Genomic DNA, 24,369 nt, shown 5'->3' on the forward strand with positions numbered 1-24,369 from the left:
CTTTGTTAGGGGCTGGTTTGCCATTGTAACATATGGTAGTGAGCAGTGAGGGTGAATGAAACGACAGGCTAAGCACATGTCCAACACATAAGCTCTTGTATGTTTTAGTGTATTCGAAAATAAATGAAGCAACGAGTTAAGGATTAAAACTTGCAACTAGAGGAAACAAATAAAAGATCAAAGATGAAGGGTGAATGTAGTTTAGATTCAAAGGCTTCTTCAAACAGTCAGATGACACCAATATCGTATTAAGGGCTTAGAACGTTATAAAACCTTTGTGAACTTGTGTGAACTTTATAAAACCTCGCATAAGGACCGGGTATGGTATGCAGTTAATTCACTGGCAAATCCCTAACCTCTTGAACTGCTATCCTGACATATTTTGTCTACTTGACGAATCATCCTCCTTGTTAACATTCAAAAAAAAAAATTAATATGTACTTTTTGGAACATACGTGATTATTTGTTTCCTATTTCCGTTGTGTAATACCAATTACTGTTGACACTGTTACCTTGATGTATGTTACAGATTGAATTTTATGTATTTTGCCCCTGGTTTGTGTTTGTATTACATTCTCACATATGACTGACTATTTTGTGCTGCTCTGTGCCTGCTGCGTTGTGTTGCACATGTCATTGTGGTGCCGAAGGCCCCGTCAGGTGACTTGTACGTCACCTTTAGCCTCGGTCCCACGGCAAAAAATTGTATTTTTGCTACAAAGTGCAATAAATAAATAAATAAATATACGTACTTCAAAATTCATAAAAAAAATATTAGAAGGGTTCAACGTTGCTGAACCAAATATGAAGTGAAAACATTAGCGTCGTCTTCTTCTGCCTTGATATAGCTGCGGGTAACCGAGCGTTCTTCCTCTGCTTCTTTGTCTTCTTCTTCCTCTCCCCTTATTCAATTCTTCTTCCCCAGCCCACATATAAAGCCCCGCTGTAAGCAAGCCATATGAACGTGCCTTAGTGGCCTATAGGGGTAACGGGAATGCCAGGGTCCAGGTAGGCTGATTCCGACATAATCATCCCATGTGAAACGAGAGACCAAAATTGGCAGCTCCTGCCAGGGGACCACGGACACGGACATGGCATACAGCAACGACCGGTTAGACATGGCGTAGTATTGCTTTCGTAATAAAAAAAAATGACGCGTTCAAAGCTGGATGGCGCTGTATAAAACGTACTTCGATTTAACACGTCGTTTTACGCTGATTTTTATTCCTAGCTTCTCGCGAACTGGCGCAACAAGCTACGCGTCTTCAATTTGAGTGTCCCGCTCAGGAAAATTTTTACCTGCAGGCAACCATAGCGCTCATACTCACGAGCACACTCATGAATGGAGCCACGATGCCTCCAACGCGGCCCAAGGTGAAGCATGCAGCGAAGCCGAACCCTCGCGCAGCTGTGGGAAATAGCTCCATGGTCCAGACCCACTTGACCGATGCCGACAGGGTCAGGATGAAGCGGCCTGCCATGGAGAACGACAGGCTGACGTAGGAATGTCCTGCGAAGAAACGTAGATGTTTGAATGCGGACTCCCTACTCGTCAGTGCATGTTCTGACAGTGGCCGAGCAGAAATAAGTGTGGCAACTGAATATAGATTAATCACTCTCGGCCTCAGTGGCTTTCAAGTTTTGCTGCTGAGCCTCAAGGTAGCAGGGTCGAATCCCAGCTAGTGCAGGTGCATTTCAATGTACATGCAGAAAGTCGGCGAGGTCCCGGATGAAAGAACACTGCAGGCAATTCCATTTTACGAGGAGTCCTGCACTATGCAGATCTTGATAGGTAGGGATTCACACTGAGGTATCATAAAACAAAATATATGAGTGCAGACGGATAAACTACACTGAGGGGAAATATGAAGCTAAGCAAGATGGGAAGAGTTTCCTTCGGGAGCACTACAACATGTTTTTCCTGTTTTCTGTGCGTGAAGATGGCAGGCTGGGAAAATCGCGAAGTATATCCGAGGCCCTACCACAATCAAAGCATCCTCTAAAAATGGACTGCGTTAACGACATCTCAGAAACACTACTGCTGTATAGTCCTGCAAGCAATCGGAAATGCCGCGACAGAAATGCCGGGAAACTCGTCGGTTACTAGCCGAGTCTGCCGTCACGGCGGCAAGGTGCAAGTGCAGAGCGTTTCTGCCACCTCGCCATAGGTCGCCCACAAACGAAAGACTGCCCCACTATACCTCTACTATGCCGCGTGCTTCTGCGCCCCGTTACAAAACATGCATATGGTGGATAAAGCTCTCTGGGGAAGATTTGGACTATCTGAAGCTATAGTGCCTAGTATATTCTAGGCACTATACTGAAGCTATCCAGTCTGGCCGCAGACTGCAGAGAGACTGCTGATCGGTCTTACGAACGTATGCGTCGGTGATGACGAGTCGAGTGTGCGGCATTGAGTGCGCTATGTGCTTTCGTGGTGTGTGCACTGAAACTTTGCGTGGTCCTCGATCGTAGGTTGATTGCGTAGTCGCGATCAACCATGCATGCTTTAGTCAACACATTTCCATGACAAATTGGACTTGTTTTGGTGATCAGGCGGCGTACTCTGCTGTCCATTATCCTGTGCTCACTGAATACGCAGTAAGCATGTTTGCTGGCGAGTCGCGTTAGTGACTGTGCAATTGTCGTTGCGATTTTCCTGTTAGTGAATTATTTGCTATGATTTGTAAAGGGAAAACAATCTGGATAAGTTCCGCCAAACTATAGCCTGAAGCCTTTCGGTTCTAACGGTTCGCAGGGAGGTTATGCTCTCACTGCATCTCTCAAAGTATATATATATTTACCTTTTCACTGCCCAAATACATGACAGACTAATAGACTACGCGCTCGCAAGGTGCTTCACGTCGCCTTGCTCCCCCTACGCTAAGTAACTGATTCAAAAGAATAAAATGAAAAACCTGCTTTATGAGCCACCTAGGAAGCACAACAGAGCGTGAATACTGTTGAGAGCTTGCAGCTCTGAATTTGCTACGTACACTGACCACACGCTTATTGTTTCCGTGCTCGCGTATTCGTCTAGCATTTCCCTCTGTTGCCTGCTTTTCACTAGTTGAAATAAGAAATTAGAATTAAATAAAGCAATCAGCCACGGCTACCGCGGGACTCACCAGTGATGACGCTACGGATATTTCAATTCTAAGGAAATTTGTTGTTCTTGAGAACACTATTTTCGATAGAAATGACGATCGACTATCAGGTAACGCTAATCCACTAGTCTAGCTTTGTTGTTGTTCCCCATTCAGAGACCTTTTCTGACCTCTTTATTCCGGCCATCTTGCAGGCCGTAGTAGTCCGCTCGAAACTGATGCTTGATTTCTCGGTTGCACTTGTTGAATCTGTGTCTCGTCTGTGCCTTTAAGAGGCACTGGCACGCAGTTTAATCACTGCCTGTGATAGCAACTACATCACCGTCAAATAATGACATGACGTTCACTGTTTTTACAAAGTTGAGAATCGTTCTCATTGCTTTATAAACCCTACCTAGAAAAGCTGTATTTGTCTCTAAGGAAAGTACGCTCTGGAGCGACGTTAATTCTGGCTAGGAGCAGTACCAGATGATAAAAGGAGACCGCCAAATGCTGAACTCATGCCTCAATTACTAAAACCCAGTCTCAACTGCGACAGGAACAGAATACCTGTTGAAATGTTACTCATTCTGATGGAATAATCACTCATTCAAGTATTTTTATAAGCATGGTTAAACAAAAAATAAAGTAATAAAATTATCTTCAGTTTTGCGTTTCATATCCCCGTGAGAGTCTGCATAGAACTTTGATATAACTATACTGCCATAAAATGAATCAAATTCTTTCATTTTGATAACAACATTCCTGTACTGTGTTCACATATTGACAAGATCACTACATTTCTGCAATGCAGGCATCAGGGAAGAAGAAATTCTGAAATTCTCATTTTCAGGTGATATTTCTCCTAGTAGAACTCTTCAATTATAAACTGTGGGGCGCTGACTCAAAAAACAAACTGGGGTATATACCCGGGGGCATCAACTCCACCGCGGTGGCTGCCATTCCAGCCAGGACGAGACAGACCACCTGGGATGTTCTGCGGCGCCAGTAATGCACCATGGCCAGGCCCACGAAAGCAGCTGGGATCTCCGGAGCTGTGGAGACGGCAAAGTTTACGAAGTGGTTGCCCTCGATGTGAACAGCACCAAGCATAACAGCAAACATGAGGAAGTTGTCGCAGAACCTGCAGCCCAGTTTTATGGAATAAATATATAACGATGCTGGCACCCGTCAGTTTCTAGCATGATGTTTACATTGCTAACGTAAGAGAGAACCATTGTCTATACCTCACGATTTCTTATTCTAAACGAAGCCATAAGAGGTGCCTTAAGGACAATGGCCGAAGCTTTGATGTTGGCTACGAAAATTGTATGTACAACCTTAGTTGTGGGAATGCACTTATGAGTGTGCAGATTTCATCACTGAAAAAAAAAAAGAAACTTTGGGAGGTCATTTAAAAACTATACGAGTGATTGTCCTTGCCGGTTTATCAGTGCAAACCTAGGGTCGGAGTCTGGAGCGTATTAGGGAATGGCTAGCATCATAATGGAGTCATGAGGGCTTTGAAGCAGCCTGAAGATTGAAAAGCACGCACAGGTGCTATATTGACTTGCAAACACGCCTATTAGCCTGTGGATACACACGTAGCATGCAAGGCGAGGCTAGCGTTTCGAAAATAAGCTCTGGTTGCTACAGCTTCTACAGCTGGGTCGGATTGAGCCCAGCATGAATACTCCGAATTTAATTCTGGCTACCACCCCATTGGCTAACGGTGTTTCTCGCTCGAAGGGAATGTACTATTAGCAGGTCGACATTGTGGCTTATATTTTGCGATAACTCACAACATATACATGTCACGGCTTGATCTGAACAGATATGCTTCTGGCATGTGCAGAGTTTCGGTCACACTGCCTTGCCATGATTGGTCGTCGGGTCGTGTGACCGCATGGCATGGTCAATTTCGTAGGTGCTTTCAACTCGGGCTCGCCTTTGATTGGGAGGATGTGATTTGAATTCAGCCTCCTGACACTGCTGGATCACGCATATCTTCGCCCCGCAGCCACTCTAGTACAACATAGTTAAATCACGTCTTTACATCTACGCCTCTGCAGGATATTTCAAAAAATATGGTAGCTTATGTCTGTATGCTAGTTAGTACGTATGGAATAACCGAAGGGTAAATTAAAAGATAAGTGATATGCGAGTAGCATGCATGTATGTACATGAACTCGGACATGCAACAGCCGGCCAGCGTGATCCACTAAGGCTATTGCTTCATGTCTTTAAATGCAGAGCTTATGTGTATTTCCATTTTTACGACATGTCGTTACAGCTGACTCCACCGAAACCCGCCGTACGTCCCCTAGACAGTGGTAGGATGTATTTGGGGGGACACTTAGGCTCCGCCTTTAAGTGTGTGTGTGTGTGTGTGTGATTGGACAGCGTAATAGGCTTCCGTCTGCCGGTTCTTCTTGCGGTTCCTACTCCATGCAAATGCACAGATTTTTATACTTTATATTTTTAGCTTATCAACAATGCATAATATGTGTACTGTTATTTTCACGTACATTTTTTTTCCTATTTTCTCGAGCGTCTTCAAAGTGCTATCTGTTTTATATATTTTACGCCTCGTAAGTGATGGTCTCGTTACTCTTAGCGCCAGCAAGAAGCGTTGCATAAGTCATTCGATCTAGTTTCGTCATCAACGATGTCGGTGAACCAAAAGAAAAAAGAAATCGTTCACACGTGTGCTGTCAAGCCACTCTAAGGTACACAGATACAAAACAAAAGGTGGCGATATTTTTATATTGACCACGTTCAATCTTCAGCTTACTCTGCCCACCCTATTGAATGTTTTTGGAGAAAACAATACAATTTGTGATAGTTTCCTTTCCTTCGTATGGAGACTCCAAGTAAGCAATAGGATCGAAGCCCAAGCATTTACTGAAACCATGACATCAACCGGGCCAGACCGGATAGTACAGCTCTCACCAAAAGGCTTCAAGAAGCCTCGGGCGTCTCCATTTCCGCATAGAAAAACCTCCACTCACTTTTATCCAATGCCTGGACTGCTTCGTTTACCCTCCATTCAGACACGTCCTTTTCCCCACCACCCCGCCTAAAATACCACACGTCAAACTCGAAAGGAATTCGAAAGAAAAAGCGCGAAACAAGACTGCACCACATTGTTTCTGAGCTATAGAGCTACGTCTGGAGCGCTTTCCATCTCCATTGCTTTTTTGAATTTCGAGGTCATGTGTAGGTACTCACCAGATGACAAACAACAGGAACGTATTCCTCCTTATCACTCGGTGCTTCACTATCTCCACTGGGCCCATACTGCTCACCGACGACTCTCGGATTCTCGCCACCAGAACGTGCATGGCCTCGTGGAGGTTGGGAACCACCCTACGGTTAATCTTCAATATCTTTGAGATAGCACGCTCGGCTTGCTCTTCTCGGCGGTTCGTGATGAGCCAACGGGGCGACTCTTGAACAACCCTGTAGACAAACAAAAAATTATATGCGGCATCAACATGTTTCTTCCGTCCGCCAAGAATTTAGGTTGACCCCTGGACTGCAGCGAGTGCAGCAAACAGAAGGTTCACGCTAGCATTACGCAGAAAGGCAAGGGCCCATTCAAAATATTTCAGGTGAGTTGACTTATTTCATAGTATTTATTGGCCACTGTCATTGGTCACCTGACCTCTCACTAAGCAGAACCACGACTTGTTTAATTTAGAGCAGTCTGTCTGTTATATCAACGGTGAGTTGAAATCCATGATCAAAGCGATGCCATACAAGAATTTGAAAAAAAAAAAACTGCTCAACAACGAGAAAATGCACGGTGATTTGAAATCCATGATCAAGGCGATGCCATACAAGAATTTGAAAAAAGTGCTAAACAACGAGAAAATGCGGTGATATTTTGTCGCACAAACCGAAAGGAAGCGGCCGTAGGAAACTGAATGAAAATTACAGCAGCACTATGGACGTATACACTCCCTTTGGCGACCAGTATTAGCTTCTTACTCACGGAGAAAAACATTGGGAGGAGCGTCACGTCACACGCTCTGCTTTCGGAATTTATCCCCTCTCTGACGCCCCAATATTCTCTCTCCAGGACCCTTAGCACGCTGAATACTGTGAATTTGGTCCACAAAGTTGCCAGATACCAAAATTAGCTTGGCACGTTGCTGTTTTTAAATGATACACGCTATGCTACGGGATAGCGCTTGTCCGCAGCTTCTGCGGTACTGAGCGCTTGATCCGTGGTACTCTTAAGTTTACCTCCAATTGACCTGCCTGACGGGCCTGCCGTGTCCAAAGCTGCACACAACCATGCCCGACACAACTGTCACGTAAGAAGATGTATCTTCTGCCACAGACCATCTTTCTGCTAACTGTACAGCCGGGCTGGATTGGATATGTCCTTAATTACTCAAAAAAGCAAACATGCAATATGCCCCTTCCTAGCTCCTATTTGTCAGAAATCCATTCATACCAGTTGCGGCCCAAACGACTGGAAAATTGTGCTTGTCACATCATTTTTCAAACCTGGCGATGCCTCACAACCATCAAATTACAGAGCCATTTCTTTAACCAACACCAGCTGCAAATTGACAGAGAATATTACCTGTCATCTGGTGAAGCATCATTTTTTTTTCTAGTCACCACGGCTTCCAACACGGCCGATCTTGTGAAACAATTCTTTTTGGATTTGTTACTGACCTTCATCACACTGTTCATCCTCACACTAAAACAGACGTTCTATTTGTAGATTTCGCCAGAATATTCGACAAAATCCCACCCATACGTCTAATAAAGAAAGTTCGGAATCTAAACAAATTCTAAGGTTATTTCATGGGTAAGAAGATTTGTGGCTAGTCGCTGTCAATCAGTCTTTGTTAAAACCCATCATTGTCACTCTCCCCCGATAAATCTGGAGTGCTGCAACAGCCTGGCTCTTCTTTTTCTATATTAATGAAATCAGCAATAACCTAAATTACACGGCCAGATTATTTGCAGACGAGTGCACGATATACAGAATTATTATTAATCCTACCGACTCTATTCTTCAACAATCAGACCTTAAATACATTAATAATTCATGCGCACAATGGCAAATAAAAATTAACACCTCAAATACAAAACTTGTCACATTTAGCACAACAGCACCGAACCGTGTCAATACACCGGCCGTGTGCTGTACATTGAAATCGCACAGCACAACGACGCCGCTCCGTTTCGCCTACATCGAAACGTAGCCGCCGGTGGTCGGGATCGGAGGTGAAACGAAGAGGCGTTCGTGTGCTGTACGATGTCAGCTGTTGTTGTTGCGGCTGTACGAAGAAGAAAAAAGAAAATGAACGGGCCTGCTACTGGCTCTGCAGCTGAACCACCTCCGCTGCCGCGTGCGGACAGAAGAGATTTACTGATTTATTTATAGGAAGGGAAAGGCGCGGTAACTGTCTCACTTGTTTTTTGTGGACACCGCAACCACGCCTTAAGGGAAGGGAGGAAGATGGGAGTGAAAGTGGAAAGAGAGAAAAAGGAGCCGTAGTGGAGGGCTACGGAGTAATTTCGACCGCCTGGGGATCTTTAACGTGCGCTGATGTGTGATGGCGTTTTCCCCTGATGGGGCTGGTACAGGTGGGTCACCGCCGCTTGCGGCGGGGGCTCGCCTGGCACCGAATTTTTATCTGTTCAGGCCGTCATTGCACACGCCACCGCTGGTGGCGGACGACGGCTGTTGTTGCGGCGCGCGTCTTTCTTTCCCTCTTCCTTTTCTTTCTTCTCTATATTCTCTTCTATCTGCACGAGGCAGCGGAGGTGGCTCAGCTACAGAGCCAGTAGCAGGCCCGTGCATTTTCTTTTCCTTCTTCCTACAGCCACAACAACAACGCTGACATCGCACAGCACACGACGCCTCTTCGTTTCGCCTCCATCGAATCGCAGCCGCCAAGGTCGGGTTGGACAGAAAAAAGAATGTAGACAAGAAAGGAAAAGAAGATAGAGAGAAAGACGCGCGCCGCAGCAGCCATCGTCCACCACCTAAGTGGTGACGGGTCCAATGACAGCCTACAACCGATAAAAATTCGGTGACTGGCTAGCCCAGCCCCGTAGGACCAGCAACAGCCACCCTTCACCACTTCCCCCATGTCAGCTCACGTTAAAGATCCCTAAGTGGTCGAAATAACTTCGCAGCCCTCCACTACGGCTCCTCTTTCTCGCTTTCCACTTTCCTTTCTATCTTCCTCCCTCCCTCTACAGCGCAGTTCAGGTGTCCACAGAACAAGTGTGACATATATTGCACCTTTCTTTTTCTGTGAACGAATTATTATTATCATCGTTGTATAAAATCGTCTTGACACAGGCCCCAGACATTGTTATTTTGAAATTTAGTGTGTTACTGCTAGTTCGTTTTAAGCTAAGGAACTCTTTAGAGTACATAATTAATTTTTCAATTATTTTAATAATTTATATATTATAACGTCCGCCAGGACTGATAGAGCACTCTTGTAATGATTCTATATCTGTCTAAAACAACGTATATTTAGAAATTTTGAAAATATCCACTCATACACCCGATATATCATTTCATGATAAAGGCCGTCGCTAAGGATACCTTGTACCTTCCAACCTTGCTAAGTATACCTTGCCAAGGCTCTCTTCCTACAACTTAGCATGGGGCGGTACAATCCTAGACCTACAGCCCGGCGTGCCTGATGCCTATGCTACTTCTAAGTTTTTGGCATTAGTGTCACAACCATTGTAGGATGTGAGCAAAACAAATGACATCATGAGAGCGATTATGAGCGCCTTCATTTGGTCATTGCGGCTTAGATGCCTGGTTGGAAGGGCTGTTTTTTTATCCGCATCCTCACTGCATCTGGTAAAAAAAGTGGTTCAAAAACTGTCCTGTCAGCGCCTAATCTATTTTACAATAATCTAGCTGCATCAAATTCCATTATTTCGACGCCCGTGATATTGATTTATTATTGATACTGCAATCCCAGTGTTGGGAATCTAGCAGGGTGGGAATACAAACTAAGCAGTGTAAGAAAACAGGCAAAAATAAACAATAATTACAGTGCAAGTTGAAGCCCCTCTGCACAGTTAGGAATAGAACTAAACATATACTACACAGCAGTAAAATAACAGATGCAATAAAATGAAACTAGGTGATATGTTGCGAGAACAACGTTAGTTATGGCTGCAGCGCTTCATTGTTAGTGAGGTTATTCCAATCGGAAACAGTTCGTGGAAGGAATTAGTATTTAAAGCAGTTATTTCGAACGCGAAAAGGAGTTAAAGTAAGCTAGTGTCGTTGTCGAGCTGCGTATCCGGACGAAAAAACAAGCAAATCAGTGAGTTATGATCTGTAGTGTCTTTTAATTAATTGGTACAGAAATTTAAGTCGTGCACAACGATTTCGATCAGTTATTGTCGGAAGGCCAGCTTGAATTAAAAGGTGTGTTACTGATGTACGCCGGTAATTGTTATATATGTATCGTGCCGCCCTCTTTTGAACTTTCTCTAATTTATTCATGTTAGTTTGTGTGAACGGGTCCCAAATGATTGAAGCATAATCTAATGTAGGAAGAACAACAGATTTGTAAGCAAGCAGGCGTACAGATGGGGTGGACAACCGCATTTCCCGTCTCAAGAAAAAGAGTTTACGGAAAGCGTTACACGTTATGAGATCAACATGTTTATTCCAACTAAGATTGTTACTGACCCAGAGCCCTAGATATTTATATTCTGTTACTTCACTTAGCGTCATGCCGTTAATACAATAATCGAAGGGTAAAACTTTCTTTTTGTGAGTGATTCTCATTAGTACAGTTTTTTCAAATTTAATGGACAATTTGCCATGCTTCACACCATGCGAAAACTGTTTATAACGTACTATTAAGTAGTTGTTGATCAGATACATTTCTTACTTCTGTGTAAATAACGTAGTCATCAGCGCAAAGTCTAGTTTTCACAGGAATGTTAACGACAATATTATTAATATATATTAAAAACAACAGAGGAACAAGAACAGAACATAACCTGCTATAAGTACTTTTCAAGTTCGGAAAAACTGGCTACTTTCTTGTGTTGTCATTCTTGTCATTTTGTGAGGCGCATTGTCTCTTGGTGCAATAAAACACTTCGAAACGCTGCTCGAACCCTGCGTGGGGCATCTATGCAAGGGTTTCAACTTCTCGGCTCGTTAGTAACAGAGTGATAGGAGCATTTTTGATAACGTGCGGACCTTTGGATAGTACTGTAAAGGAAAAGGTCAATAGGAACAGAGCTAGAAGAGCAGCTAACGCTTATGGTTATTCTCTCTGAGTTTCACGAGCTTGCAAGCGTTCGAAATTGTTTTTTTTTATTCTTGTCAGCAGTAGTAATGCACACAAGATCTCCACAGCGCACCCTGCATCAGTAGGATTGATTTCGGTGCAGATGGGATGTAATTTTTCTCAAATAAAATGTTCAAATAGAAGCCAGATCGGAACGGTCGCCGCGGTATTCAAATGTTCTAAATCTTGAAACAGGAAACAAAACTTATGTTGGGGCAGCAAGTATAGAGATGAAAGCTATAGGCTGTTCAATCAATTCGCAAACAAATAGTGACGTGTTAGGTTGATGGCTGATTATGAAACGAATTCTAACATTCTGGAAAAGCTTTTATATAATGTGGTAACTCTGGGCAAGATAGTATGTGCACATATATTGATGGGAATTGTCTAAGCTTCTAACGTGTGGCAGATATTTGATTTTAAGATTTTCATGCACTTGCATCATGTTCGTAAAACCTTCTTGGAAGAAAAAATAGACAAAGGTTCTTTTTAGTTATTTGTGGGACTATAAAATGTAAAATCTTTTTATGGTGTATAGTAATGAAAATGGCGGAAAGGTCTGACTCGGAGTAAATGCTTGCTCCTGATGTCTGTCCTGCGATACGAGTAATAATGCTGACATAGAAGACCAATGACATGCTCAATATTTAAGAGGCCACTGTAGACGACTGCAAGGTACGTTCAAGAATATATTGACAGAAAGAGTCTAAGTTCCCGGTGATTAAAAAATGTGATTCTCAAGTTTCTCTTATGCTCAAATATAGGTCAGACTGCCAAGAACGAATGATGAGCGTTTTTACAAATTCACAGGAGAGCACAAGATGGCTGACGAGGGATGAACTGTGAATATATTTATTGTTATCGTATGGTTGTGAAGTATGTGAAAAAACTATGTTGAAAAACTATTTCTCAGAATATGGCAATATTCCTGGGTATAGAGTATTTGCAAGTACTACTTTGTCAGCCACTTTGAGTAAGTGCCTCTATCGTAGTTAAAATATATTCGATTATTTGATTTATCGTACTTGCTACAAATCGAATACAAAAGAATTATGCAGTTGCATTTAGAAGCCGACTAATGAATACGAACTGATCGAAATGAAACGAATGGCCTATACTACTGCGTATCTCATAAACTTAGATTGCTGCTGGCTCGTGATCCAGCTATTTTAACTCTGCACTCCAGCCATGACGATATGTAGCAGCATAAGTAGTAATATATGGGTATTCAGAAAGAATGGCCTAGAAAGCATTACTACTTTCGATCTTAATTTACGCTAAATATCGTGCACCAGAGCTAGGCGCGAGTTTTCAGTGTTGATGCCACCTCTGAGAAAATAATGTATCCTTCTTTCGCTGCGAGACGCTTCCTCAAAATGGATAAACTCAAAGCGAAGCTATCCCCGTAATGCCACTACACATACTGCATCCATTACAGACGCCTTGTGCAACAGTATCTCGCTGACGCCTGAATCGACGAAGCGGGAAAAGCTGGCCCAACTTACAGCATGAAAGGTACGCAGGACAGGGCGACCAGGCCAGAGATGAGCTGGAGCATCTTCCAATTACCGATGACGTAGGCAACACCCGGAAGCAGCAAGGTGGGTATGGCGAAGCCTGCTGTGTAGCCCAGGTTGAGGAATGTCCGGTAGCGGGGATCCAAGATCTCAGCCACTGTGTGAGCACACTTTGTAAGACTTGCGGAAAGGCAGCCGCGGGAGATAAAATCTAATAAAAAGGGTTAGAGGGAGAGAGAATGAGTAAATGTATGTCATAATTAAGCATAAAAGTGCTCTGGTTGGCTGCCGTGAATGTGGGATAATACAAAAGAGTAGATGCGAAACTGAATGAGGAAAGGTCATCAGGTAAATAAGTATGTGTAGCGAAGTAAAGATAAGTTGCTTGATCCCAATACCTTCCTTCTAGATGTAAGCCCAGGTGCTCTGAAGGATGCTATAAAAAGTTATTTCTTGAACATATAGGGCAAAGCACTGAAGCAGGCTCAGTGGAGAGATCTATCGGAGCCAATAGAGGTTTGACCGACACTCAAACGCTAGCTGAATGATTGAACCTGGGTCTCAAGGCTCAGGAGTCGAGCATTGTGGCCTTAACTTTAGGGAAAGCGAATAATCGAATTCAATATACGGTGTTGTGCCCATTCAGCAGTGGCTTGTCAGTTTTTCACGGGTACCTATTATATATATATATAAATAAAAATGCCTTACGCCTTGGGAACACCATCGGCTTTTAAAACTTATTCGACAGCCTTTTTCTGCAACAGTAATATTTTATTAACAGACGTCTGAAATGAGTAACCGAACAAAACCCTATAATTTTGATAGCATACTTATATTGAGATGAATCTGGCGCAAGAAACATACGAACCGGTAAGAAAACACCTGCGCGGGGAACAATATAACTGCCTTTGATCTCGGCACAAGAACAGGGAAAGGTTAGGCTCAAAGCAGGACCGTAGGTATCCGTGGTGAATTTCTTCCTGTTTGTTGAGAATTATTATGATTGCACTCCATTTATATATGAATTTTACTAACAAGAACAAAACCTTCTTTAGACTACGCAGTTTTCTTTTTTTATTTGTATTTTAAGGACTGGTTCGAAGTTAGGTTTGATTTGTATACGCATAGATAAGTCACTTGACTGATCACTTTTAACATGCACAAGGTTGTAATGTTAACTTGTTATACTATAAGCACTTCATTGCGTCGAGGTTCTGCAGTTAGGGTAAATGTCGGTGCAATCTGTAAAGACATCCCGTGACTCCTGTGTCACAGGATATTTCTCGTAACACAGCTTTTCTCTATTTCTCTACGAGATGGCGGGATAAATGTGGTAGGTTTTGGGCTTTGGGAAAAGAATTGAATAGTTTAGCATCAGTTTTTTGCTTCTTCTTTGTTATTCGAGCACCGACTTTTGTACTTTTTGAAAGAGGTCTATAAAGCCGGCCGTCTTTTGAGGAAAACTCGTGTTGGCAGGCTGGGCGGACATCACTGATTAGTGCCTTATTAGCCGAATTAAAATGCCGGCTATAGTGACCACTCTGACTGAACCGGTATGTTTAAATAATCGCTATAAGATTATAATAAGCTGGAGTTATCTAGGTGCAAATATCCTAAAGCTTTAGTAAGTAGGATACATTTCACAGTTGCAAAAGCAGTCGTTCCTGTTCATTTTGACAACTTCAGCATCACAAATTTCCGATTTCTTTGTGTGTGTGCCATTCGCGCGACTATCTTACAATTGTAGGACGTCAGATTTATGTACACGCGACCCAAACTTAACTTGGCTCAGACTGAGAACCGAAAAAGAACTTCATTTGTGCACAGGCACCTCACACAATGCCGCCGAGCTGGTTTGGATGCCGGCGATGTTGATGCAAGCGAAGAAACGAAGGGCGATGTATGCCCTCAGCGACGTGCAGACCGCTCCCAGAGATCCGAAGAGTGTCGCTCCAAACACGGAGGAGAAGAACACGGTGCGACGACCAAACCTGCGCCAAACACAGGACAGGTCACAGCTTCTGCAGCGAAGGGAACCCCGACCCATCATTGTCTTTGACCGAAACTTCCTTCATGCCTGTGCATGAATGCCTCGTTAGGTGCAGTTATGGGCAAGAAGTTTGTTTACATGGCTTCCAGAGCGCTCTGTAAAACATTAGCTATGAAGTCTAGATTTTCTAGCTAGGCCTAGATTTTCGCCGGTGAAACTTGCGGGGGTTGCAATGTGGGCGCCAACTTTTTTTTTATGCTATGCGGATCACTTGTAGGTATCGTCTGTTGTGCGGCGACATATGTCTGTATACGTTTATCGTTTTTTCACAATGTGAGTGTGAGAGTAATATGTGAGTGTGTACACTCTTCTCTGGAACTCTGTCCGACGAGTGCGCCACCATACCTGGCGTATCTACAACACGTGTAAGCGTAACGTTATCGCCTAGCGACCCTCCACTCGCTGTACTCTGCGCACTACTAATTTACCCACTACAAATTTATGGTGGCCTTTGTGCGCAGCAGAGCGAATTGCAGATTGTGACCTTCGCATATATGCATCTAGACGGCACCACTAAATAGTTGGGCTGTTTCGACGACGACAATTGGTTTGAGCGCTGACATGGAAACGATTTACTTACTTTTTTGATCACATTTCGCGCACCACACACTGCGACCTTAAGCAGTGACTTAAGGCTTGCACCTTTACAAATTTAGAGGACACTAAAGCGCCTCCTTTGAAGGTATAACGCAAAAGCGTTAACGGTTCCCCTGTGTGGATTTTGTGGGGATTTTCTTTAGTGTACATGCATTTGTAACTTGCTTAATCACTAATTTTGTAATTTGTGCCACGTTATCTCACACATAATCATTACTACACAATAGTAAACTGTAGAATAACGGCAAATTGGTCCAGTTGGTGTTTATGAAAAACGTGAAGTACTCGAAACAGCGCATTGTAAACGAAAATACTCGAAACAGTGCATATATTTTTCAGGCAAGCCGTTGCATCAGCATTAAGATTTCTGAACAGGCTAATTCTCTGAAGAAAAAAAAAAGCGACACAAACGTGGCGAAAAATTGAACAGTATTTCAATGCGTATCATTATTTAATGATACTGAGTTGCTGCTTTTCAAAATGACAAGACCACCACGGAAGCCGCTGAGGCTTTCCATATCATCAAAAAACCAACTGTACGCGTTAGCAAGACGTGTGCAGCTTTGTCTAAAAAAGCAGTGACTTTGTTACATAAAGAGTAGCATGTAGGACGAGTACAACAAGTATAAAAGTTATATTTTTTTTTTTTTACTGTTATTAGAGCTTCTACGTATGATGGTATTCATGTGCGTCCACATTTGTGTAGACATCATCTTCCAATCTTCTAATAAACCAGTTGTAAGTTGAGCTGTGTTCATCTCTTCTGTCCTTGTCCTGTCGTATGCACATTCCAGTACTTCACAATAGTCAGCACGGTGGAAGAGAGGTGATCCGGCAATGCCGAAATAAGCGGTCACTTACTGCAAGAGTTATGCATAGCACAGCCGCCAGGTGCCGCACTGGTACCATAGTTCTTTATCATTGCTCGTTTTTATGCAGCTTCTACGGGCTCGACTGCAACATGGGTTTGATTTCAACTAATATATAACGTTCGATTGCTTGAGACAGCTTTTCTTCTTGCTATAATAGCCGAATGAGATAGGTTCCACTTTTGGACATAGTGGCGTCCTAATTCATGCCAGTAGGAACTATCTTGACGGCATTTCGCTGCCTTACCACATATATTGGAGGTCCGAGATAAACACAGTTTATATAATGGAACTAATTTTAATCCCTCAAGTGAGTGCTGTGCAAAAAGTACGATGCGCTCACTAGATACGTTAAATAAGTATTGAGAGCTGAGATAATATAGAACCTGTGCTTTGTATATAACTCTCACGTGTGGTGTCGATACTCGGCACAAGTTCACTAGTCGAATAATTGATTTCCGAAGTTTGTATTCCTTGTTATTATGAGACGAAGCTATAGTTCATTTGCTTTCTAATTACTTTTCCTGTTTTCATTGGAAGAAACATAAGGCCAAACGTTATGAACAGGCCAAAACTCTTGTGTGTGGAAGCCGCATCCGTCTGTACCAGAATGCTGAAATAGAGGAAAGCTTTAAGCGAAACACAGAAACTCGATTCCTCCTTATGCATTTGGGGCTCAAACTTTGGCCGTATCAACTATCAGGAAGGAGAAACCGGTCTTAAGCTGCTTCATAGTTTGTCATCTTTGTACAAACGCGCGCTGCAGGAGGTTTAAAGCGTCGTAGAACCTGTTACCCGCTGACTGTTGGAACTAAGTTCGCCTTTCACTTTTCACGCCGCCTGCAGAACAGCCTTTTCGCGGGCTTTCCCTTTTTGCGCGATTTGCTGTGGTCACAATAGTTTTTTGTTTCCTGAATTTTGGCATCTTGAATGGAGAATAATATTCTTAAGATCAACCTTTTTTCTTCCTGCTATAACAGTCGGATAAGCTGTTTACAGTTTCTAATGTAAGTAGCACAAATGGTAGTTTTATATTTGTGCACTTTAAATGATTGGTATACAATTTGTGCTGAGCGCACTGTTATTGTTGAACTCTTAAAAGCCTTTCACCGGCAGTGAGGCCTGACGCGCCAGGCTCTCTGGTGTATTTTGGTGTATGCACCAACTCCCCCAGCGCGTAATATTAAGTTACTGTAGCCGTGTGTATACTCATTTACGGTAGCACAGCACTAATACACAATGGACAGTAATTGACAACACACGCCACGACTGCTTGTCGGACTCATTCATATAAGCACTACGTGACAAAATAACACGGATGAATGCTTGCTACACGACGGGACTGATTGCTACTTGGATAGGATTGCTTCTTTTATAGTATAGAAGTATACTTCTACATCCGTTGTCTTCCTCTACCCTTCGTCACTGTATTTCCTCAGAAACAGCTTCATTAGCACACGTGAATTGAACAACGTCTTCCACACCTCCTCCAGGGTGCGAGAGCAAAGTGTAATATTTAAAACATATACATTCAAGATGGCGAGCATTGGGTTCAGAGCCTACCTGTCAGAGAGGTATCCCATCAGCAGCGATCCTACCAGGGAGCCGACAAACACAACGCTTGTCATCATCGAGCGCTGCCACTCGTGCTGGCACACTAGGTTCCACTGAAAAAGTATAAAAAATACAACGTTAAGGAAAGTAAAAATTGTTGGGGTTTAACTCTGGTTAACCCTAGTTGAATTGCGATAGACACGGCGGAAGCTTCTTTTGCCTGCTACATTATTCCCCTATCACGCCATATCAGTGTAAGGTGCGACATTATTGGGGACACTTAAGCTCATCTTTTAAAGTATGACGCGAGAGCATAAGTTACCAGTCTTCTTCTTCGTTTTCTTCTGCTTCATCATCATCATCATCTTCTTCTTTTTCTTCTTCGCAGCTGTTCAAGGTCAAACGAGGCCCTTGCCGGGACGATGCAACGGGCCGAAATCTTGCGCAGTATTGCTATCGCAATAAAAGCACAGTTGCGTAACGGGCAGTATGTGAATATTGCTTTTGGGCCTATTCTAAATCGGTCATGAGCTAGATCCGCTTCAGATCACCGTGAAATCTGACCGTCAGCCCAGAATATACATATCTTGGCCCAATCGCGGATCTCTTCCATTGCTGTTGCTAGCGCTTTAGCTGATTCAGTGGAAAAAGGCCTATTTTTAAAAACGTAGAAGAATAGGGAAAGAGCTATTATGGAGGCTGATGCCAACTAAATAAGCCCTAAGAGATACAGCAAGAAAACGGCAAGAAATTTTACACCATAACCAGTTACATTAATATTCAAAGATGTGTTGAAATGGCCAGAAATAAGACAACAGGTAAAAAACTATGAAATAGGCGGCAAGCTCTCCGCGAGACACATCTCAGGTATACTAAAAAAGTAAGCGCTTAGTAAGGACTACGTCTCAGGATGGTGCAACCGAACAACATCGGTAAAAGTGGGGAAGTTGGTTTGCTGGCACATCAAAAAAAAAATATGACAAGGAATAAAAATTTCTTATCAAGAAAATGCTTGCGTATAAGGAACGATTGCCCGGTAAAAGGGCATGCCTAGGTGTAAGTTTATTTAATGACACCGGAAAAATACCACTAAGAAACCAGCGATCTAGTATACTGCTATACTACACCGCAGTATACTGCTCTAACGCAAGCAACATTTGATAGCATATATTCCCTTGCCCAATTTTGACTCTGTTTGTATGTGACAGTGGGGCTTTTTATAGAGTGACCTGTATTGTACCTCCGTACACCAATGCCGAACAGGTGATTTTAAAGTATTATAATAAATAAATAAATACTCGTAGAAAGCAGCTCACAACAGACCAATCTTAAATAGTAAAAGTGATAACAACCATTATTAAAAGGAGATCCCGATGGATAGAAGAAACTACAACTTAACCGATAATTCAAACATGTCAAAGCTGCAAGAAAATTATAAGATGAATTGGAAAGAGTCGAACAGAATAAAATGAACCTGATTCATAAAGGAAAAGAAGATGGCATGAGCAAACGCTTCAGACCGATATACGATAACATCTGTTGCGTACAAGTTGGCGATGCAGGCCAAAAATTAAAAAGAAAAGTATTCATTGACAGAAATAGAATACCCGAAAACGTCAGAGCGGGCTTTTTCAGTTATATTATTTCATACAAATTAGGCGGAAATATTTTATAGCAGTGGCTATACGGTTGAATATATTGATGACATCTGACAGCTAGCAGACAGCCATGAATATTTGCAACTTCGGTACATTTTGGTTGGGCCTCTGTGCAGCTTTAGCTTCAGCACATGCCTGGGGATTTTCAAAGATCTAAGAGATAAGATGCTTACAATAAAAGAGCCAAAATTCTCAGATTTATCGAATACAAATATCTCGAAAGATGGGCAATCTTAGGACAACCTCACGTTGAAAAGCCTGAAGAGATGTGGGGATAATGAAACATCGTGCATGGAATGCGACTGTCATGCGTTACTGAGAAGCATTTGGAACATAACTGTGGTGCCAGTGCTTACTTTGGGATGTGCGGTTTTGTGCTGGAAGGCAGAGGAACAGTCGAGAGTAGAAATAAATCAGACAGCTTTGGAAGGTTAGCGCTACGTGCCCAGGGCAAAGACACAAGCGAGGACGTATGTACGTTGGAATGTGGTCTGGGTATTGTGCTAAGCCCGGGAAGCTCAGAGTAAAATATTATATGAAGAACGCTAGATTAACTGGGAGTCAATAGGCAGGCAGGCAACGTGTCTACACACTTATAAATGAAAAAAGTGTTACCTCACAGTGGCTGAAAAGGACTAAAAACTAAGCATCGATAAAAGAAAGAGGGTCGGAGAAATAAAGAGCATTAAACGAGAGGTAAAAAACGAAATAGGTAAAAACTGGATTAATATAAAAAAAGATAAGAGGATGCACATAAGAAGGAATCGTTCCACAATAGATCAGGGCGCGTTAAAATGTGCTTTTACAGGAAAGTAAACCAACAGGATGACACATACGCAGTGGATCTTTGTATCTGTAGACGCAAGTGAGCATCCTATGCTCAAATGTGAGGGCATGCATCCGATATATCGACGCAGGTGCGGTTAATCTCCCTGAGGCCTTAGGAGTTAGAAGAAATCATTGTTATGTGCATGAATCCGTGGTAGAAGTTAGTAAGGAGTGGTGGAAAGATTCTTGGCTGAAGAGCACAGATGTGACATATAATATTACCTGTGTATTCTAAAATATGTGTTGAAAAAAAAAAAGCAAGTGCCCGGACTGATTTATACCATCATTGAATAAAGGTAAATACAAAGAAGTCCAGCTTGATAGAAAATATATATCAACACCCCATTACAAAGGCGACGCTCCTAACTTCCATCCATCGGTCCAATATTACAGATATACGAAGGATGGTTACGTAGGAAGGATGAGGAGAAGTGTGACCTTAGAGAGGGGATTATAACGAGAGTGGGAGGAGTGCGTAATGGCAAAATGGTAGCCACAGGCACTGTCTTCAGGGGAGCATGAGCGCACGTGATTATTGTGATAACCGAAAGAAAGGAAATCGGAAATGTCTCGGAACGATGCGGAACACGACGCGTGAGCAGTCTCAGGATCGGTTAAAGAGATCCGCAAGCGCTTGAGGTGTCACCTGATGCTCTTTGCTGTTTTGTAATTTTCTCTGTTACGATATATTTGTTTTATGTAGCAAATATGATAGTGGTGTAGTCAGCGCATTGCTCTAGTTTATCTATTTCCCTTTTAATGTCCATTATTGATCAATACTATAGTTGGCGGAGAGATTTTATTTGTTCTTTTCATTCGATAGCTCTAGTAGTGAAACAATTACACGGGTTCAACGCTGCTGAATCGAGTGGCGAGCGAAAGCTTTGGCTTCGGGCGACCGAGCGTTGCATAGAACACAACCAGCGTTCCGTTGAACGCATCAAATTTCACCGGCGGTTTATGGGGTGGTGGTAAAGGCGTTTATTGCATCTAAATATGGGGTACACTTAAGCTCCGCTTTAAGGGTATGACGCGATAGCGTAGGCTACCAGCCCACATATAAAGCCTCGCTTTAACCATGTCGTGTGAAGGTGCCTTAGTGGCCTGTAGGGGCAACGTGAATACCAGGGTCCTGGCAGGCCGATTCTGACATAACCGCCCAATGTGAAACGAGAGACCAATGCTGGCAGCTCCTGCCATTTGAGGCTACGACATCCGAGCATACGCGACGAGCCGAGCTAGCTGGCGTAGAGTTGCTTTCGCAACAAAAGCTATTCTGATCGCCTGGCAGGCGGTAGTTGGTTGGTGACATGGATGGGCGATAACTGGTTGGCCGGCTGAGTGACGTCGTGAGACCCCATGACATTGTCTGGTCAGTAGGAGCTGAAAACTCGGGTAGCTTGAAGCGGTTAGGTGGGAATCGAATTAGAAACCTTGAAACTGGAGAGAGATACCCTAGCGTTGAGCCACGTATAGACACGTTCTTCAGGCATGCTCGAACCGAGGCTTTATGTCTATGTCGACTCAGCTGTCACATGGTGCGGCAACCTACAACAGTATGCAAATGAGCACATATGCAAAAATAGGAGCAAACATTAGGAGCCTAGGCACTTCACGAGTAGCAACATGTATGCACGCAGACGAGCATCCCCTAAAGAACTGCAGGCGTAAAAATAAACAAAGCTAAATAAAGAGGAAACTTCCTGCCGCATCTCATTCGCACCTATTTTCGCCATGTGAATCAGAGCCTATATTTTTTTTTTACCGAATGATGTGTGGGATGTGCACTAATTAATCTATTCCTTGTATAATATTCCTGACATGGCCGGGAGCAAAACCATGCATGACAAAGGCGAGCTTTATAAGCTTGCTTTTATCATGCATGGTTTTTTTCCTCAGATCAACCAAAAACAATAGGTATATTTTTGCACTAATCATTGTTGAACTAAAATTCAGACCTCGGGCACAGCCGACGATCCCGGTGAAGATTCATTGTACGTCCACGAATGGCACGGAACTGTCCTGGATCGGTCGAATGTCAGAATCTCCGAACCGTTCACCTGCTCAGCTTCGAATTGAAACATTTCGCACGAATCATACTTTCTGACCGTTGCTAGTCCGGAAGCGTTCTCAACCACGCGCAGAGCATTCTCTTTCCACTCCTGCTCCGTCCATTTGGCCACTGATGTCAAGTCTGGCTTGGAGCACCAGTGCTCGACGTCAGAAGCGATGAACAGTGCTGCGAATTGGGTCCACGACGAAGGAAAAGCACGAACGAACGTGAGCAACCAAACAATCAGGTGATACCACCTTGGTGGTCCGATCAGCTCACTGATTTCGCGCATTGTGTCTCCGTCGCTTCTGAACCAGTATAGGCATCCTTCTGTAAAACAAGTAAAATAGGAAAATAAACATTAGCTTCAAGAGAAGATTTTCTTTGACCATGTGACCAGTTATCTGTTTCGCATGTGACCAGTTATGACACCTTAATAGCTTTGACAAATGACAGTGGCCCCCTCATTGCTTTTATTTAGCTCGACGTTATCTATTTAGCCCACTGAGGTTGTACTTTATATAATGAATAAATATTCGGTAACGCTGACGTCTCCTGTATCCAACTCGCTAGAAGAAATATGTAGCATGGAAGGCGTCGCACTGTTGTAAACTTTCCATTGAACTTGTCAACTACTGCTTGCACAAGAAAGCTAAGCCAATTCTGAACGTTCTGAGATGTGCTTATGCAGTTACAGCCTGTAATTCTTCATGCTTATTGAGCTGCTTGCTCTCAACACGTGGCTGTGCCATGCACGCTTTAAGAATACTCGCGGAGAATAACAACTAAACCCGTAAAGGCGCAAACGGAATATGGCCACCCATTCGCGACTGTGTGCTGATACATTGCATGCTAAAAAACCACGAGGTGTTCAGAAATGCACCATTTTGGGCTAAGACTCGCCTGGGAGAAGGATAGCGTTGGCGTGAAAGAGTCTCAGAAACCGTGCAACAGAATTTCCTTTAGGCCCTGTCCGCTTAAGGCAGCCATCTCATGGTACAAGGCAGTACAAGGTTACCGTCTTTCGACACTGTATATGTGTGCTTAGAAGCAACTAATAAACGCCAAGTGATGCACAATTTTTAAAGAAGCTTGAGCATCACTTCCGTCAGTTCGACGTAATTTATTTCTCTATACACTTGTCAATAACCACAGTACACGTACTAGCATTAGCCACGTGTAAGTTACTCACTGCGACACTCTTCAGCCGGTGCACCTGTTGCCGAAGGTGACTGATCGTCATATCCGGAATACTCCAGGTCCCTCCATTTTGCGGCTCCGTCTTCAGGGAGCTCTTTTTCACACACTGGTACTCAGCTTTCGCAGAATGCTTCAATGAAGCTGTTCACGTTTGAAGAATGGTCGTTACCCTTTGCACGTCAAGTCGTCTCGATGGTGGCGGTTTTGTCTAGCTCAGCCGCTGTTGCTAAACCGTGAATCGTGGTTGTTATCAGGACCTGAAGTGGCTCCGTTGCTTATCGTGACCCTTGAAGACGTCCCGACTAGCGGAATTGGCTTGCTCTGGGGTGTCGCTCACTTAAGCAGGTCTCTAACGCTTCTGTGTGTGTTTTTCAAGCCCTAGTTCTGACACCAGTCTAAGGGTAATGGAGGCGATATATTTTATAGTGAAACAAGCCCTGGGTACGGATTCTTGAAACGATAAATATTTTAACATCTCATCATGACAACGCGAGAAGTAGAGAGCCAGCAGAATACTTGAAGGCAACATATTGATCGGGCGAATCGTTACCCGTAAGAAGGAACAATATGTATGGAGCCATATGTACACTCGATGCTTGACGAGGTCACTGTGGCCATTGTTCTTGAGCTTGGTACTTCTTT

General features: G+C 43.3%; 1 protein-coding gene across 1 annotated transcript in view; it reads right to left on the minus strand.

Moving 5' to 3' along the window:
* Positions 1–22,819, minus strand: part of LOC146178543 (organic cation transporter protein-like) — a 29,831-nt gene extending 7,012 nt beyond the window's left edge. The window contains exons 1-7 of the mRNA XM_084579779.1: positions 22,433–22,819; positions 17,998–18,101; positions 14,755–14,909; positions 12,907–13,075; positions 6,318–6,548; positions 4,016–4,230; positions 1,329–1,510 (exon numbers count right to left, since the gene is read on the minus strand). Coding sequence (XP_084435905.1) covers positions 1,329–1,510; positions 4,016–4,230; positions 6,318–6,548; positions 12,907–13,075; positions 14,755–14,909; positions 17,998–18,101; positions 22,433–22,819 — 1,443 coding nt within the window. The remainder of the gene's footprint in view (positions 1–1,328; positions 1,511–4,015; positions 4,231–6,317; positions 6,549–12,906; positions 13,076–14,754; positions 14,910–17,997; positions 18,102–22,432) is intronic.
* Between the last annotated feature and the right edge of the window lie 1,550 nt (positions 22,820–24,369).

Source organism: Amblyomma maculatum, chromosome 9, assembly GCF_055883805.1.
Source record: "Amblyomma maculatum isolate TAMU_Amacu chromosome 9, ASM5588380v1, whole genome shotgun sequence".
NCBI lineage: Eukaryota > Metazoa > Arthropoda > Arachnida > Ixodida > Ixodidae > Amblyomma > Amblyomma maculatum.